The sequence below is a fragment of the Hippocampus comes genome, unplaced genomic scaffold (assembly GCF_001891065.2).
Source record: "Hippocampus comes isolate QL1 unplaced genomic scaffold, H_comes_QL1_v1.1 scaffold58, whole genome shotgun sequence".
In the NCBI taxonomy this organism is placed as follows: Eukaryota; Metazoa; Chordata; class Actinopteri; order Syngnathiformes; family Syngnathidae; genus Hippocampus; species Hippocampus comes.
In genome coordinates this window covers 197,339-212,895 of record NW_017805118.1, presented here as the reverse complement: position 1 = coordinate 212,895, position 15,557 = coordinate 197,339, and the positions used below count along the sequence as shown (strand labels likewise).

The 15,557-nt window shown below is 41.8% G+C and overlaps 1 protein-coding gene across 7 annotated transcripts in view; it reads left to right on the top strand.

Annotated features, from left to right (window-relative positions):
* Positions 1 to 15,557, top strand: part of tanc2b (tetratricopeptide repeat, ankyrin repeat and coiled-coil containing 2b) — a 72,079-nt gene that overhangs the window by 11,205 nt on the left and 45,317 nt on the right. For 6 of the 7 annotated variants that reach the window (XM_019865651.1, XM_019865650.1, XM_019865649.1 and 3 more), the window contains exon 2: positions 4,252 to 4,360. In XM_019865651.1, coding sequence (XP_019721210.1) covers positions 4,294 to 4,360 — 67 coding nt within the window. In that variant the 5' untranslated portion in view covers positions 4,252 to 4,293. Of the gene's footprint in view, positions 1 to 4,251; positions 4,361 to 8,039; positions 8,282 to 15,557 lie in introns of those variants that run through there. The other variant, XM_019865655.1, reaches the window with a different exon arrangement.

Sequence of the window (15,557 nt, the reverse complement as noted above, 5' to 3'; positions counted from 1 at the left end):
TGACCTTCCCGCCCCATTTCGCGAGGGCTCCGCCTCCTCCTCCTCCTAAATGGCGGCCCCTGTTTGTTGAGGGCGGCCCTGTTTGTTCACAGCGGCACAAGGGCGGACCGGCTCGGCTAAATTCATGCAAACGAGCGAACGTAACGGACGCCTCGGTGGCGAAAGGTGACGTTTTCAATTAGATTTCTGTCTATCAGCCCGGCGCCGTTTGTGTCACATGACCCCGAGCCGCCGTTAAGTGGAGCAGCGAGCGCTCGGCGGGCGAAGTGAATTTACGAGCGAGATTAATCGCACAATCTCGATTAATCTTGCCGAGTGGGAATTCAATGCCCGTTTTGGTTTCTTGATTCAGGCTCAGGCTGCAAATCAAATAACTGCAGTAAGGTTTCAAGGCCGGTTTAGGGTTTGAAGTGAAGATTTTGAGAGACAATTTAGCGTTTCCAGCTACAGAAAGTGTTCCAATTCAAGTTTCAGGTCTGGGTTCGTGTTACAAATTGCAGTTAAAACCTTTTTGGGTTTTGCAGTCAAGGTTTGTTTTTCCAAAGTCGGATAGGAAATTAGGGTTACGTTTCCAAAGTAGGGTTTCGATCCAGGTTTAAGGTTTCAATCCAGTGTTCAGGTTTCAAGCGCTGATTTCGTTTTCAAATTGTGTTTTTAAGACAGGGTTGCAGGGTTTTGATAAAAGCTTGGAACTACGGGTTAGGGTTTTGAATCAGGGTTTCAAGCCCAGGTAAGGCGTTTCAATCAGGGTTCCGCACTGTTTCCAGGTTTGAAGAAAGGTTTCTTGTTTAAATGACAGGATCGATTCATGGTTGGGCTTTCAGTGTAGCATTTCAAGCTTGAGTTTTTAGTTTTAAATCATGCCTACAAGACACGGTTTAAGTTTCAAAATAGTGTGTGTAACACATCTGTCAACACACACGTGCCCACACACACACGAAGAACTCGAAACCTTTGCCAAATGTGGTTTTCCGCGTGCTGGTCACAGATGGCCCTCTGATATTGATTCTCATGCGTCAGCAGCACACTTTTTATTTCGAAGCATTGTCCTCTTGCTGCACTCTTCCCAGTCATAAAATGTGTGTGAAACTGACAACGTTCCCTTCTGCTCATAAAAAAAAAAAAAAAAAGGGACAAAACGAATGAGAATGGAGTGTCTGTGCATGTTCTGTGAGGAAAGTTTGTTGATGATTAACTGTTTTTATTGGAGGTCTGCGTCGTGAGCGCCAATAGTTGTTCCTCATTTCGCTCAGCTGTCAACTTGAATGTTGTATCTCACCAAAACGCTTCACTTGGCTAAGAACCAGAGACCGGCAGTACTTTTTCAAAACAGGGTTCGGCTTTCGAATTGCGGTTTGGGTTTCAAATTGGGGGTTGGTTGTTTTTTTATGCTGTAAATGTAATGTCGTTGTCAGGTTAATGTTTGAAGTTCGGGCTTGAAACTAGGGCTTCAAATTAGGGTTTCAAGTTAGGTTTAGGGATGACATTAGGGTATGAAGCACATGTATGAGTTTCAAAATCAGGTTTTAAGCCAAAATTAGGGATTCAAACTAGAGTAAGGCTTTCAAAATAGGGTTTTCAGCCTTAGATAGGGTTAAAAAGTCACGTTTCAAGTTTGGATTAGGGTTTTGGTTATGTTTTCAAGATTGTTTAGTGTTTTAAATTAGGGTTTTAAGTCAAGGTTGGGATTTTTAAAATTTGTTTCAAGTTAGGGTCTCAAGCCAGGATCAGGGTTCACATGTGGGTTTTAAGCCTGGGCTGGCGTTTCAAAGTAAGGTTTTAAGACAGGGTCAGGGCTCAAATGTTTTAAGCCTTGGTTGGTATTTTAAAGAGATTTCAAATCGATGTTAGGGTTTCAAGTCTGGATCAGCGTTTCAAGTCGGGGTTCAGGTTTGAAATTAGGGGTTCAAGTCAAGGTTTTAAATGATGGCTTTAGTTACATGGAAAGAGTGTGTTTGTGTTTTGTTGACGCAACATTTTGTCTGCAAACAAAATAACCAAAACATCAACACGATGGCTGATGGCTGGTAGGCGCATTCTGTGGCTTGCCTAACTGCTCCCGATTGCCTCTGCATGTGTTCCTCTCAGATGACTTTTCATTTCCAGGCCGTTCGGGGTTGGGTAACGGGAGATAAATCCGATGGGGGTGCCCTGCAAATGCGCCCTTTGCCATTAAAGAAGCTTTATTGATTGTAAATAAGCTTAGTAATTAATGGATGGGGCAGACGAGAGGACCTTGGGGGGAGGGCGGCAGCCTGCTTGCACCTGCTGCAAGCTTGGATGTCTTTTGTTCGACACAGACGCGCTTCGGCTCTCATGTGCGGTCATTACTGGATGACACTTGTTCCTTTACAAATAGTTTTAAGCACTTGAAATTATCCACACAGTCAAAGTAGCTCTATGACACGATCGGTGGTGTGAGCATTGCACAGTACATGTCATGTCATCAACACTCCTTTCGCCAGTCGTATCAGAAATGAACAGAGCAGCTGGAAATGAATTCACGGCGACTCGCTCAGTTATGTGCGCAGCAGGTGTCGGGTAAATTATACACACACAATCTACGTGTAATGATTCATGCGATTGATCCGATTGACCAGTTATTCATTTTAACAGTCATATTGCACAATCAATAAGAATGACCACAAATAATCCACAGAATCAAAATAAAAACGTCCTATAGCGACCGTTCAGATACAACAATGCAATTCTGCTTCTAATCGATTCATCATCCAATTCGTCCCCTTTGCCAACCAGCATCTTGCGCCGTAGAAATGAAGACGACGCCGAGAAATAATCTACAAAATCAAACACGATTCGACGGTTCGCTCCACATCACATACCCAACGGATGATTCATGTGATCACTTTCCTCGCCAATTATTCATGGTAACGACCTTCGCTTTGCATTGTATTGCATTTCTGACACAATAGACATGAACGGAACAACTTGAGAAATATTTTACAGAGTCAAAAAAAAAAAAAAAAAGTCCTTAGCGGAATGCTGCTCCCAATCACGCCCGAGATGGTCCGCATCCGCTGCTGCACTTTGGCCGTCCGAGCATGCTGCTTCTCTGCTTTCCTTCACTTGGCCGGAACGCCAAGTCAAAGAGAGTCGAAATGAGCACTCACAAATCCATCCTCTTCCTCCTCCTCCCCCTCCTCCTCCTCCTCCTCTCGCCTCTCCGTCTCTCTGGAATATCAAGAAGCTCCCGAGCGTTTGTAAGCATGAAGCGAGCAAATTCAAATGCCTGTCGACGTCGCTCCAGTGGACTTTGCGCGCATCGCCGCCTCCTCCCGTGTTCACATCATCGTGCGTCATTCACGTGCAATCAAAGCAACGCCGCTTATTGTTCCGTGTGGATTAGTGCCTTGTTGCCCACCCTGGCATTATCGCGGCTTCCACTCACGAGTCCCAATCTTCTTTGGATGAACTCGACGGTCTGAATCTACGCTCCGCAATTGGTCAGACCTCAGGGACCCGCATTTTAACGGGGTCATTACGACGCGACCCACTTTGTGGAATTATTATTTTGGGAAAAGGGGGCGTTCAAATTGACACACGGACCTGCCATTACAACAGACTTGCACATCAATCCTGTGCAGCGGAACTGAGGACGAACATGATAACCGTGTATCTAAAATAGTGATTGAAAAAAATATATAAGATCAAATGAAAAATTAATCCTCCAAAAATGACTATTAAAAGAATCTATGAAAAAAAAATTGTATTATCTATAGAAATACTTTAAAAATTGAATAATCAAAAACAAAAGAAAAATATCATGATGAAAGATACATAACAAAGATACAAATTAATATAAAAATAATACATATTTTTAAAATGAAAGCCACTTTCTATTAGGGATGCACTATATATATAATATATAAAACAAACTGGTAGAAAAATAAAATAACACAAAATAAACCAATAATTAAATCTTTTTTTTTTTTTTTGCCAGGTCTGATTTGTGTGCAAAGTTTGGCGCATTTCTTAAATATCTCTTGTATTTTTTTTAAGCGAACCACTAACTTTTACTGTTTCGCAAAACGGTTGTATTTTGGGCTCCCGAACCACCGGTGGGACTGTTTGCTGGAGAATTAGAAATAAACGTTGTCTTCTCTCTCTTCTCTCAACTCAAAGAAGTGTGCCCTCTACAGGCATCACGACTAAATAACCCAAGCACGCATGCATTAGATCAATTCCGTTCAATCAATTAAAAACGAATCATTCTCTTCCTCCCCTTGACAGATTGCGGTGCAGTGCGGCCTGACGCATTTCGGCCATCCCGCCATGTTCCGGAACAGCTTGAAGATGCTGCTCACGGGGGGCAAGGCCAACCGCAAGAGTCGCAGCAGTGGTGAGTCAAATGTCTTTTGCCAGTCCTCTCATGTTGTTTCGCTACGTAAGCTATCCAAGCTCGGACCTTTTCTGGAATCGATAGTTACGTTTTTGCATCCGGTCACTAAGAGGTTGCCATGGGGACGGGGCGGACTAGTGGGTCTCAGCCGTCAGACGGGACAATTAGAGCTTGTGGCGTGGATTTGATTGGAAAATTAGAAAATGGGGTTGAAGGTGGACTCGTCTTGATGAGCACTTGCATAACTAATTAGCATGCTGGAGGGACGCCGGCGACATGCTCGGCGCTACATGCTCACACTTGTGCCTGGAGCCCAAATTAGTTTGGATTATTGAAAGGGGAACAAAGGCAGAATTTTTAATTTAAAAAAAAAAAAAAAAAACAATCATAGCTTGTTAGTTAGCAGGCTATGCCCCGGTTTAAGGGCGAATGGAAAGTAACTGAAGCTATCAATCGCTGCTATCGTCGCAATCGACTGCTCTGAATTCTGGATGGATTCAGCTGGTTTTTGCGGTCTTGCAAATGAGCTTGATCCGGTTGTTTTTTGATTTTTAGAAAAGGAATAAAATTGACAACCGCTTCCAGACGCTTGGGATATCAGTCATCGCTAGCCCACAAACTGTGACTGCAATGCTTCACCGTGATTTACATACTTTATGTACCTCCTTTTTTTTTTGGGGCTGTGATTTGTAATGCTGAGCGCTAATCTGTTTCGCCAGCTTTTTTAACATGCCGCGGTTGTTGAAAATGTACGCCCGAGCAAACTTTATGTGCCGTAATAAAGTGCTGTTTCGCTCAAGTAGGTTTGTCGAAGGTAGCGCTTTCGGGACAGGAGGCACGTGCGGAACTATGATACAGGAAGTTGTGATTGCTCGACTCAGTGATGTGACTAACTCTCGCTGAAAGGTGAATGAACACAAATATATTTTCCTCTGACATTCCTGTCCAAATACTTGAATGAAAAGACAGCCAGTTGTGTAGAAAGTGTAGGAAGAGAGCGACAGGAGACGGCATCGCGGCGCGCTAATTGACGGCTCGTCTCCAGATGGAGGAGGACAACGCTAATTACAGATCAGGAAAGATTCTTCAGTAGTATCACCCAGAGTTGGGTAGTGACCAAACTACATTTGATTTGGATAATTTCTACTTTTTTTTTTATTTTTACTTGATTATTTTTGTTCATAAATGCTACTCTTAGTCCATGACACAGAGATACATTCCACTCCCTACTTTTATTTGTAGCTCTCCATTGTTGCTAGTGAAACCTATTTGTTTTGCGGGGGGTTTCCGGGAATATTTCTGTCTCTGGCGCTGTTCTGACAAGTTCACCAGACCATCATAACCATTTGCGAAATTCAACTCCGTTTTACCAATTACACGGAGCTAGGCAGTCACATGACTGATTGCTCACCAAATCTCCATGGGCCCGTCCCACGCAGAAGCAAACTTTTCAAATTGACGAATTTACATGAAACATAAGTGGCAGCCAGAAAAGACAGAAAAACACCCCTGGTCATACAGACTACAACAACATTTCAGCCTCCCCCCAAAAATTCCTTACGAACTTGAGAAAACACAATGCGGTGAATTTGCCCGGTGAATTTAGCCGTTTCCTGAGTACGAAGAAATTTAATTTAAGACCGTTTCTTTTGACTAAATGTGTTATTTCATGAAGAGTATTATCGTTTCAGTTGATGTGACCTTTTTGGCCAATATCTGAATTTGTATATTGCTATTTTAGTTTTTGCTATTTGAAACTCATTTGAAAAAAATAAATCAGAAGTTCCTCGGTACGTTTTTCACTGAATCCTGACTCCAACAATTATTTGGAGGATGACTAATTTTGCACAAGTAATATTCTTCTAAAGTCGCGATGTGTATACTTTGGCTACTCTACCCACCTCTGTTGCCACCACACCATGCTTGTACTTTTCAGCCATTTCTAATATTTTGAACTGAAACAAGAGGATCCAAATATTCAAAAGGTATGATGCAGAGCCACAGCAATCATCAGCGCGGCAACTCCACACGTAATGGACCGACTGGACCGAATCCAGCGAGTGACAGATTGGCGCCCGCTGATCCACAGACGCTCTGCTTCCTTCCTGTGCCACGCCGACCAAGGAAGGAACGCCATGAATGGAGGGAATGTGGCCCAGCGGCCTCGCGTGAATGGGCAAAATATCATTGATGTCCAATAACGAATATTGAAATCACAGTTGAACTTCCTGAGTCAAACACAATCCGTTGTGTGATGCTCGTTGGCGTCCCCAGAAAATGGTTCTCACAGTTATTTGACACATTACTTTCAAATTGATGTACCTTTTGAGGCACATATGTCATCCAGCGTCATATTTTGTTTCTAGTTAGGCCGGAAGTGGAAATGTATCCTAATCGGGACGTTTGTACCATGGTGTCAATGCCACACGTGAGTTTTTTTGCAAAAGGGAAGTGCGCTCGCTTAATTTTTACCAGGAGCATGTGGGCAGTGTGAGGCGTGAGTACAAAAAAAAGAAGAAGATGCAGCGCCTGTCTTCTCCTCTTCCTCCTCCGCGCTCTTGATTGCAGCGTCATCGCCGCGCTGGTGTCGGCGTTTCCTGTTGTCCCGCTGAGGGCCTTCGGCATTCAAATTGAACACTTTCATTCTCTACTGGGCGATTCAGAACTCATACAATTAGTTATTTGCTCTGTCATATACAAGCGTTAAAGTTGTCTACTTTCCCAGGAGCTAGCTAGCTAGCATTTTAAAACACTTAGAGTATAATATGCTAACATATGCGTAAGCTAGCGCTATGTATATACCGTGTTCAAATCAAGGTTGTGTTTTTGAACAATATTGATAAAAATACACACACATTTTCATCACAACCGCGAGACATAATAGCACTATCAAATATCGACACTCGGTATTGGCGAGTGCTCAATGTAAGCGCTTGTACTCTGATAAAAGTGGCATTGATGAATTTCTAGTATACACAATAAAAGCGTTTGTCCATTGAGATCCCGTTGCATGATCAAATGCAGCCATTTCATCACCAACCCACTATATGACACAAAATGTATATGTAGCCATGTGACATCACCAAACACATACTGTTCCACCCCAACCTTGCAACTTAGCCTCATATTATTTTAGAAGATAATACTGGCAGCGCTTTAAGCTAACGCCAATCTGTGCTAACACTGCAGCTCTGCTTACCTTTTGGCTATGCCATGATAATGCTTTGGCCATTGCCGTTGTTCTTTCTCTCTGGAACTTGGTCCAGCTTTGCTGATCGTGCCATTGACTGAAACACTCTGGTTATTTTATTAATTTGCCTCACTGTTTGCTATCAGTTCAGCGCATAATACATAAGTCTGATAGTGTTTGTTCAAATACAGATGAATTTATTCCTTGTGTTTGTTGGAAAAAAAAAATACAGTACATGGAAAGAGGACCTTGAAAAAAAATTGCATCTTGAATTGCAATTAGATTAGTTTTCAAAATTATTCAGCCCTATTAGAGCTGTTGATGAACGAGTGAAGGAATTCTGCTGCTGGCGGAAGAAGCAGAGGATGAGGGTGAGGAGGAGGAGGAGGAGGTGGAGGAGGAGGAGGAGGGGGTGCGAGCTTGTTTCCGTCTGCGTGTGTTTGTGCGTGTGAGCTGAAGCGCGACTCGCTGAGTGGATGCGTCCTGACACCTGGCGCTCCCTCACTCGCCGCTCACATTCTCTCCTCTCCAGGCTTGTCTGGTCCGTCCTCCTTCTCCTCCCTTTATCTTTTGTCCTCTCTCTCTCTCTGTCTCTCTCTCTCTCGCTCTCGTTCCATCCGTTATTCCGCCTCGGCTCTCCGCCGGCCTCTGCTCCTTTTGTGTCAGGATCTCGCCTCGATATGGTGCAGGATTTTCATGGCTGGGGGCGACGAGGCGCTCGGCTGACAAAGGTGAGCCGCACGGATCTGGTTGTCAGGGTGAATGGATGGATGAATGAACGGATGGATGGACGAACGGACGGACGGACAGATGGATTAAGCGCTCATCTGTTGCGCATTTGTCAGGATTTATTGACAGATCAACTCGTGAGGGGCACCTTAATGTGAAAGGGTTTTTTGACTTGATTTTATTTTCTTAATAAGATCATCTGCTTCCTGTCTGTTTGCCTTAATCATATTGACTGTCGTGCCACACCTTCATGCTGGTGGGGTATGTGACTATTCGCAATAGGAAATGTTGCTATTTGCCTCTTAATGCATAATGACGTGGCTGTCCAAAATATGTCTTCAAAATTCGTGACCCTTCCGAAAACCACATATTATTGCGAATTTTCTTTTATATGTATACAAGTATATATATATATGTGTAAATAAAACAATTTTATCTAAATACACCGCAAAAAAGTCTATTTGTTTATTTTTACAAAACCACAAAATTTTACTTTGGTTGTTTTTAATTATAAAAGAAAAAAAACAAATTGGAGATACATGTTATTCATTGGAAAATTATGCTAAGTATTAATACTGAATTTAAATTGTATTTATTTCATTTTAGTTGTAATCTAACAAATTTAGAAAAGGTAATTGTAAAAAAAAATTTTTTTGATAGCATGGTGGAGTGACACTAAGTTTTAATGCTGAATTTCAATGCCCTCCTTTTTTAGTTTAGCTATTTTAATTTAGCTTATTTAAAACTTGACTTTAAAAAATAAAAAAATCAAATCTTTTTCAGCCAATGCCAGTCAACTAAAAAAATTACGTGATTGGCTCCAATTTCTGATCACATCATCGGATCGGTCCAACTCATCTTGTGGCATCTCAGTGCCAATGAACTATGTTGAAGTGAATAGAACCCCTTCATTTTGACAAGGAACCATGTCGAATTGAGTTGAGAAGTTTCATTTTAACAAAATGAGTGCCTTGCTGCCATGTTTTGCCATCTGAGATGGGCGCAAACAATAAACACGGTCATAACGATAGCACTAGTAGTCTGTTTTTGTCACGTTTCCCCACCCTCCCACTCAGGCATTTGCGGAGAACAAAAGGAGCAGGAGATCAGGCTAATGAGTCTCGGCCACATCCGCCCTCCCCTCTCAAGTCTGCCTTTTGCCCTCATAAACTGCAACTTAGCCTTCTTGTTACGTTTGCATCTCCATTCATCTTCCTCCTCCTCCGCATCTCCTTTTTCTTCCGCTCTCATCCCATCCGACTCCCTCTCGTTTTCCTTATTTGTCAAACCCCACTCTCGCCTCTACGCCCCCATCGTCATCCACTTAAGATCGCCGTCATCATCACACGCTGCTTTTCTTTCGCGTTGTCTCGAGAGCTTCATTTCAGTGCGGGCAGGAGATGATGCGACTGTGCCATTTCTGATTCTGGTAGGAGGTTGCAGGGAGAAAACCAATCATGATGTCAAAGAGAGAAATCCAGGAAAAATATCGAATCATTTCTACTTATTGGTTCATAGAACACCTAAAGGTGGGACTGTACCATTTTGGATTCTAGGCAGGGGTGGAGCAATTCCAATAATCTCTGATATGACAAAAAGAGAAATTGTGGCAAAACTGTGAGTTAATGGACTGTACCATTTTTTATTTTGGGAAGGAGGGGACAACAAACCAACTCATGTCTCAAATGCCAAAAAAGAAATTGTGACATAAATGTGGTTTAGTTTGAACTTCATGTTTGTACTTCATTGTTCACGGATGATGATGTAAGAAGAATCATGTGAGGTGATTGAACAGTGCCATTTTCGATGCCTGGGCATCCAAAAAATGGATCTAGTCATGATTCAAAGAGAAAATGGAATAATTTTGCTGAGCATGACACTGGAAGACAGGACTGTACCATTTTTCATTTGGAGCAAGGAGTAGCGATCCAATGACTCCAAGCACAAAAAGAGAATGATTGCGCAATCTGTGTTTTATCAATTACAGAGCACAGCATGAAAAGACAGCAGGTAATTTTAGGTAAATGGCGCACATTTATATCGTGCAAATAGTGGCGTAACTGTACGATTTTCTGTTTCTGAGCAAGGGAAGAATCCCTATCATGACTCAAAATGACACAAAGCGAGAAAAGCTTGAGCATCTTGTAAATGATATGAAGGCGGATTGTCTACATGGACTCTCCAATCGGGGAGAACATTTAAACTCGGGAAGGCCCACGCCGAAATTCAAACCTCAAAACGCTGAACTCTGAGGCAGACATGCTAACCACTGGAGCACAGTAGTGCCCCATATTAAGTCCTCGATGTCGCAGCAACCCTGAAAGAAAAGTGACCAAAAGCATCCGTCTTTGTGTTTTTTGTTTTTTTTGTTCTCCTCGCGCTTGCGTTTCCTTCCGCGTGTCTATTTTTGCCGCCTATGATGTAACAACACAGTGATGTGCTAGAAGCCTCGCCAGCGTCTATTCATTTTTTTTTATTTTTATTATTTTCTTTTCAAAATCAAGACCACCCACTTGCGACACAGCCTCCCTCAGCCTCCCATGGCAGTGTGGGAGGTTTTTTTTTTTTCCCCATAACACATAAAATCTAGAAATCTAACATCTCCAACACAATTTATAATTCAATGTATGTTAGATAAAAAAAATATTTAAAATGTGATTCGATAATTATGCTCATTATTGCATTATTTTTTTAAATAAATGAAATGTTACTGACAAATATCTGATGCAAAAACATTACAGAATCAAGACAATAAAATTAACTATTCAACAAACATATAACACAAATATATAAGAATACGCTCCAAAAAATACCCAATTATTTAATTTAAAAATTCTGAACTATTTTATAAAATATATACAAAATATATAGTACACACAAAATATGGTATGTACAAAATGTATGTAGTATACAATAAAATACAAGATATTAAAAAAAAAAAGCATTATCTAAAAATACACTGTTGATGATCAACAGATGTTTCATAAGAAATACAAATTTGGCTAAACATTAAAAAAAGTCGTTATTAAAAATTTATATAAAAAAATAAAATATTACACCTTTTTTGACAAATCAAGACCCCCCCCTTGCGACACAGCCTCCCTCAGCCTCCCATGGCAGTGTGGGAGGTTTTTTTTTTTTCCCCATAACACATAAAATCTAGCATCTCCAACACAATTTATAATTCAATGCATGTTAGATAAAAAATGAAACCTGTTACATGAAAATATTTTTAAAATGTGATTCGATAATTATACACGTTACTGCATTATTTTTTTAAATGAAATATTAATGACAAAAATATCTGATGCGAAAACATGACAGAAACTAGACAATAAAATTAACTATTCAGCAAACATATACCACAAATATATAAGAATACTCTCCAAAAAATACACAATTATTTAATTTAAAAATTCTGAACTATTTTATAAAATATATACAAAATATATAGTACACACAAAATATGGTATGTACAAAATGTATGTAGTATACAATAAAATACAAGATATTAAAAAAAAAAAGCATTATCTAAAAATACACTGTTGATGATCAACAGATGTTTCATAAGAAATACAAATTTGGCTAAACATTAAAAAAAGTCGTTATTAAAAATTTATATAAAAAAATAAAATATTACACCTTTTTTGACATAACCATTTTGCTTTTTTTTTTTAGATTAAAAAACAAATTTCAAGGGAAAAACTGTAAAATTAGAAATAAATACAAAAATATACAACTTTTTTTTCAAACCGCTAAAAGCATTTCATGCTTTCACACATCATTCCGACATCTCCATAATGATTCTTTTGTCCCCGTGTGAAATAGTCCCAACGCATGGCCATGCCGTCACCACTGCAAAGAAAAGCCAGCAGACTCGAGTGTGTTGTTATGTCGGCGGCGTAGGAGGCGCACACAGGGCAGATTGTGTCACTCTGACTTGTCTTGTGTTCTTCTGGAGAGGCCGCCACGTTTTTTTTTTTTCTTGTGTCCTGCGCTGGCATGCAGACACATCTCTGTCCTCACGCAGTCAGAGGTTCACGTCCTCCTTCTTTATCTTCCCCCCTGAAAGAGGCCACTTGTTCTGCGTGCCACAACATCTCATTGTGATTACGAAACAAACAGCGATCTGCGGCAAAAGAATGGCCGCTTTCTCTCTCCGATATATATGCGACAAAGACGCGATTCTCCAGCCTGACAGTATTTGGACGACGTTATCACGTAAAATCTTGTTGCCACTTTATGGGATATGTCTCATCTCTTTTTAAATATGGAATTGTCAAAAGAGCTGGATTTATTGACCGCAAATTGTTTGTTAGCCCTAAAAGCACATCCAGCAACCATTTTTCATTGCAAACAAATGACCTCAAAATTGTTCAATAATGAGATGGTCATAATAATAACAATAATAATAATAATAATAATAATAATAATAATAATAATGTGTCCTTTACTGTGTCTATATTGTTTTACAGTAATACTTAACTATATTCATAATTTTGTATTTACCTGTGGCTAAAAAGCAACGTGTGGAGAGTTTAGCTAGCTTTCAGACTGCTGTAGTTACAATATGCCAGCATTCATGTAACTTCTTGACAGAATATTTGCGGTGTTTTTTTCCTTTGGAGCCCAGCGCGTTGGTAGCAATCTCATGCTGGCCCAGTTCCCACGTGTTCCTCTCGCCCCCCTCGGGCTGCTTGAATCAGTCCATCGATCCAACTTGATCTTTCCACCGGAGAGGCAAAATACTGTGCTTAGCGGCCATCTTTGTTTTAAGGCTGGACCTGGATCTGTTGATCCTGCAAACAAATATGTGAGTTTCCAATCCAAGGGCAAGGCATGTGGTGATGGGAGAGGAGAGGACAATGGCCTGACCTACTGACCGGTTAAAGACTCCAGGCCTTCAGCACCTGTCTGGAGATGTCGTCAGGGACTGCAGTCTACTATGTTTAGAGTTCATTAAGTGTTGGACCTTGCCTGGATTCGTTGCTGCGATCCTTGTCTGGAATGCAATTTTTTTCCCCCCTCTCTGTTCCTTCTGAGGTTGGCTCGAAACCCTTTGTCACTTAATCTTAATAACGCCCTGTTCTGTTTCCGAGCCGGGCAAGGCTTTTTGTTGGGATGCAATAAATCACGGATGCTTCTGTACACTGACGTTGGCCATGCAGAAGTTGATATAAGCCAAAGCTGCCGCCGGATACTGCTCCAGATCTCAAACGCACCCCACTGAAAATACTCCTGCGTTATTCTTATCTCACTAAAACCAGCAGATGGCACTTCAATTTGCAAAAGTAACCCTTGCAGCGTTGCTTATTGGATTCATTTCTTTCTGTTTTTTTTTTTTCTTGTGTCCTGCGCTGGCATGCAGACACATCTCTGTCCTCACGCAGTCAGAGGTTCACGTCCTCCTTCTTTATCTTCCCCCCTGAAAGAGGCCACTTGTTCTGCGTGCCACAACATCTCATTGTGATTACGAAACAAACAGCGATCTGCGGCAAAAGAATGGCCGCTTTCTCTCTCCGATATATATGCAACAAAGACGCGATTCTCCAGCCTGACAGTATTTGGACGACGTCATCACGTAAAATCTTGTTGCCACTTTATGGGATATGTCTCATCTCTTTTTAAATATGGAATTGTCAAAAGAGCTGGATTTATTTACCGCAAATTGTTTGTTAGCCCTAAAAGCACATCCAGCAACCATTTTTCATTGCAAACAAATGACCTCAAAATTGTTCAATAATGAGATGGTCATAATAATAACAATAATAATAATAATAATAATAATAATAATAATAATAATAATAATAATAATGTGTCCTTTACTGTGTCTATATTGTTTTACAGTAATACTTAACTATATTCATAATTTTGTATTTACCTGTGGCTAAAAAGCAACGTGTGGAGAGTTTAGCTAGCTTTCAGACTGCTGTAGTTACAATATGCCAGCATTCATGTAACTTCTTGACAGAATATTTGCGGTGTTTTTTTCCTTTGGAGCCCAGCGCGTTGGTAGCAATCTCATGCTGGCCCAGTTCCCACGTGTTCCTCTCGCCCCCCTCGGGCTGCTTGAATCAGTCCATCGATCCAACTTGATCTTTCCACCGGAGAGGCAAAATACTGTGCTTAGCGGCCATCTTTGTTTTAAGGCTGGACCTGGATCTGTTGATCCTGCAAACAAATATGTGAGTTTCCAATCCAAGGGCAAGGCATGTGGTGATGGGAGAGGAGAGGACAATGGCCTGACCTACTGACCGGTTAAAGACTCCAGGCCTTCAGCACCTGTCTGGAGATGTCGTCAGGGACTGCAGTCTACTATGTTTAGAGTTCATTAAGTGTTGGACCTTGCCTGGATTCGTTGCTGCGATCCTTGTCCGGAATGCAATTTTTTTTCCCCCCTCTCTGTTCCTTCTGAGGTTGGCTCGAAACCCTTTGTCACTTAATCTTAATAACGCCCTGTTCTGTTTCCGAGCCGGGCGAGGCTTTTTGTTGGGATGCAATAAATCACGGATGCTTCTGTACACTGACGTTGGCCATGCAGAAGTTGATATAAGCCAAAGCTGCCGCCGGATACTGCTCCAGATCTCAAACGCACCCCACTGAAAATACTCCTGCGTTATTCTTATCTCACTAAAACCAGCAGATGGCACTTCAATTTGCAAAAGTAACCCTTGCAGCGTTGCTTATTGGATTCATTTCTTTCTGTCAACATATACCATTTTTGTTTCTATCGGCCTGTGCGGCATGAGAATGATGAACTCGGCAGCAAGCCACCACAAAAGCAATTTTGGTCGATCCGCGTCTGCTTGCTTGCTACGATTTAATTTGGGATGATTGTGCTTCATCACAACAAACAACCCCGGGATGAGACTAGCCACACTCCCTCCGCCCTCCTCTTTGCAGCTCAATCTACTGTGGTTAATTCCGGCTGCGTGCTCCCTCGGGGCGTCATTGATCCTCACATACGGAACTGTATGCGGATCCAAGCTGGGAGTCGCCCTCTGTTTCTCTCGTGATATCAAACTTGAGAAGATGGCGGGCAGGAGGAGGAGGAGGAGAAAGTGGAGCGTGGCGGCACGCTCCACCTTCGCCACCATCAGGGGCCGCTTGGGCCCCGGCAGGAAGGGCGTGGAGGGCCTGTGCGTGAGCAGCCTGTTGGGGGTCCTCAGGTCCCACTTGTGGATGGTCGGGGACGAGTGTGCGACTCGACTGCTGCTAGGCCGCGATGTCGGTCCGGTATCGCGCCGGCACCACCGCGCTCAATCGCTGTCCCATTCT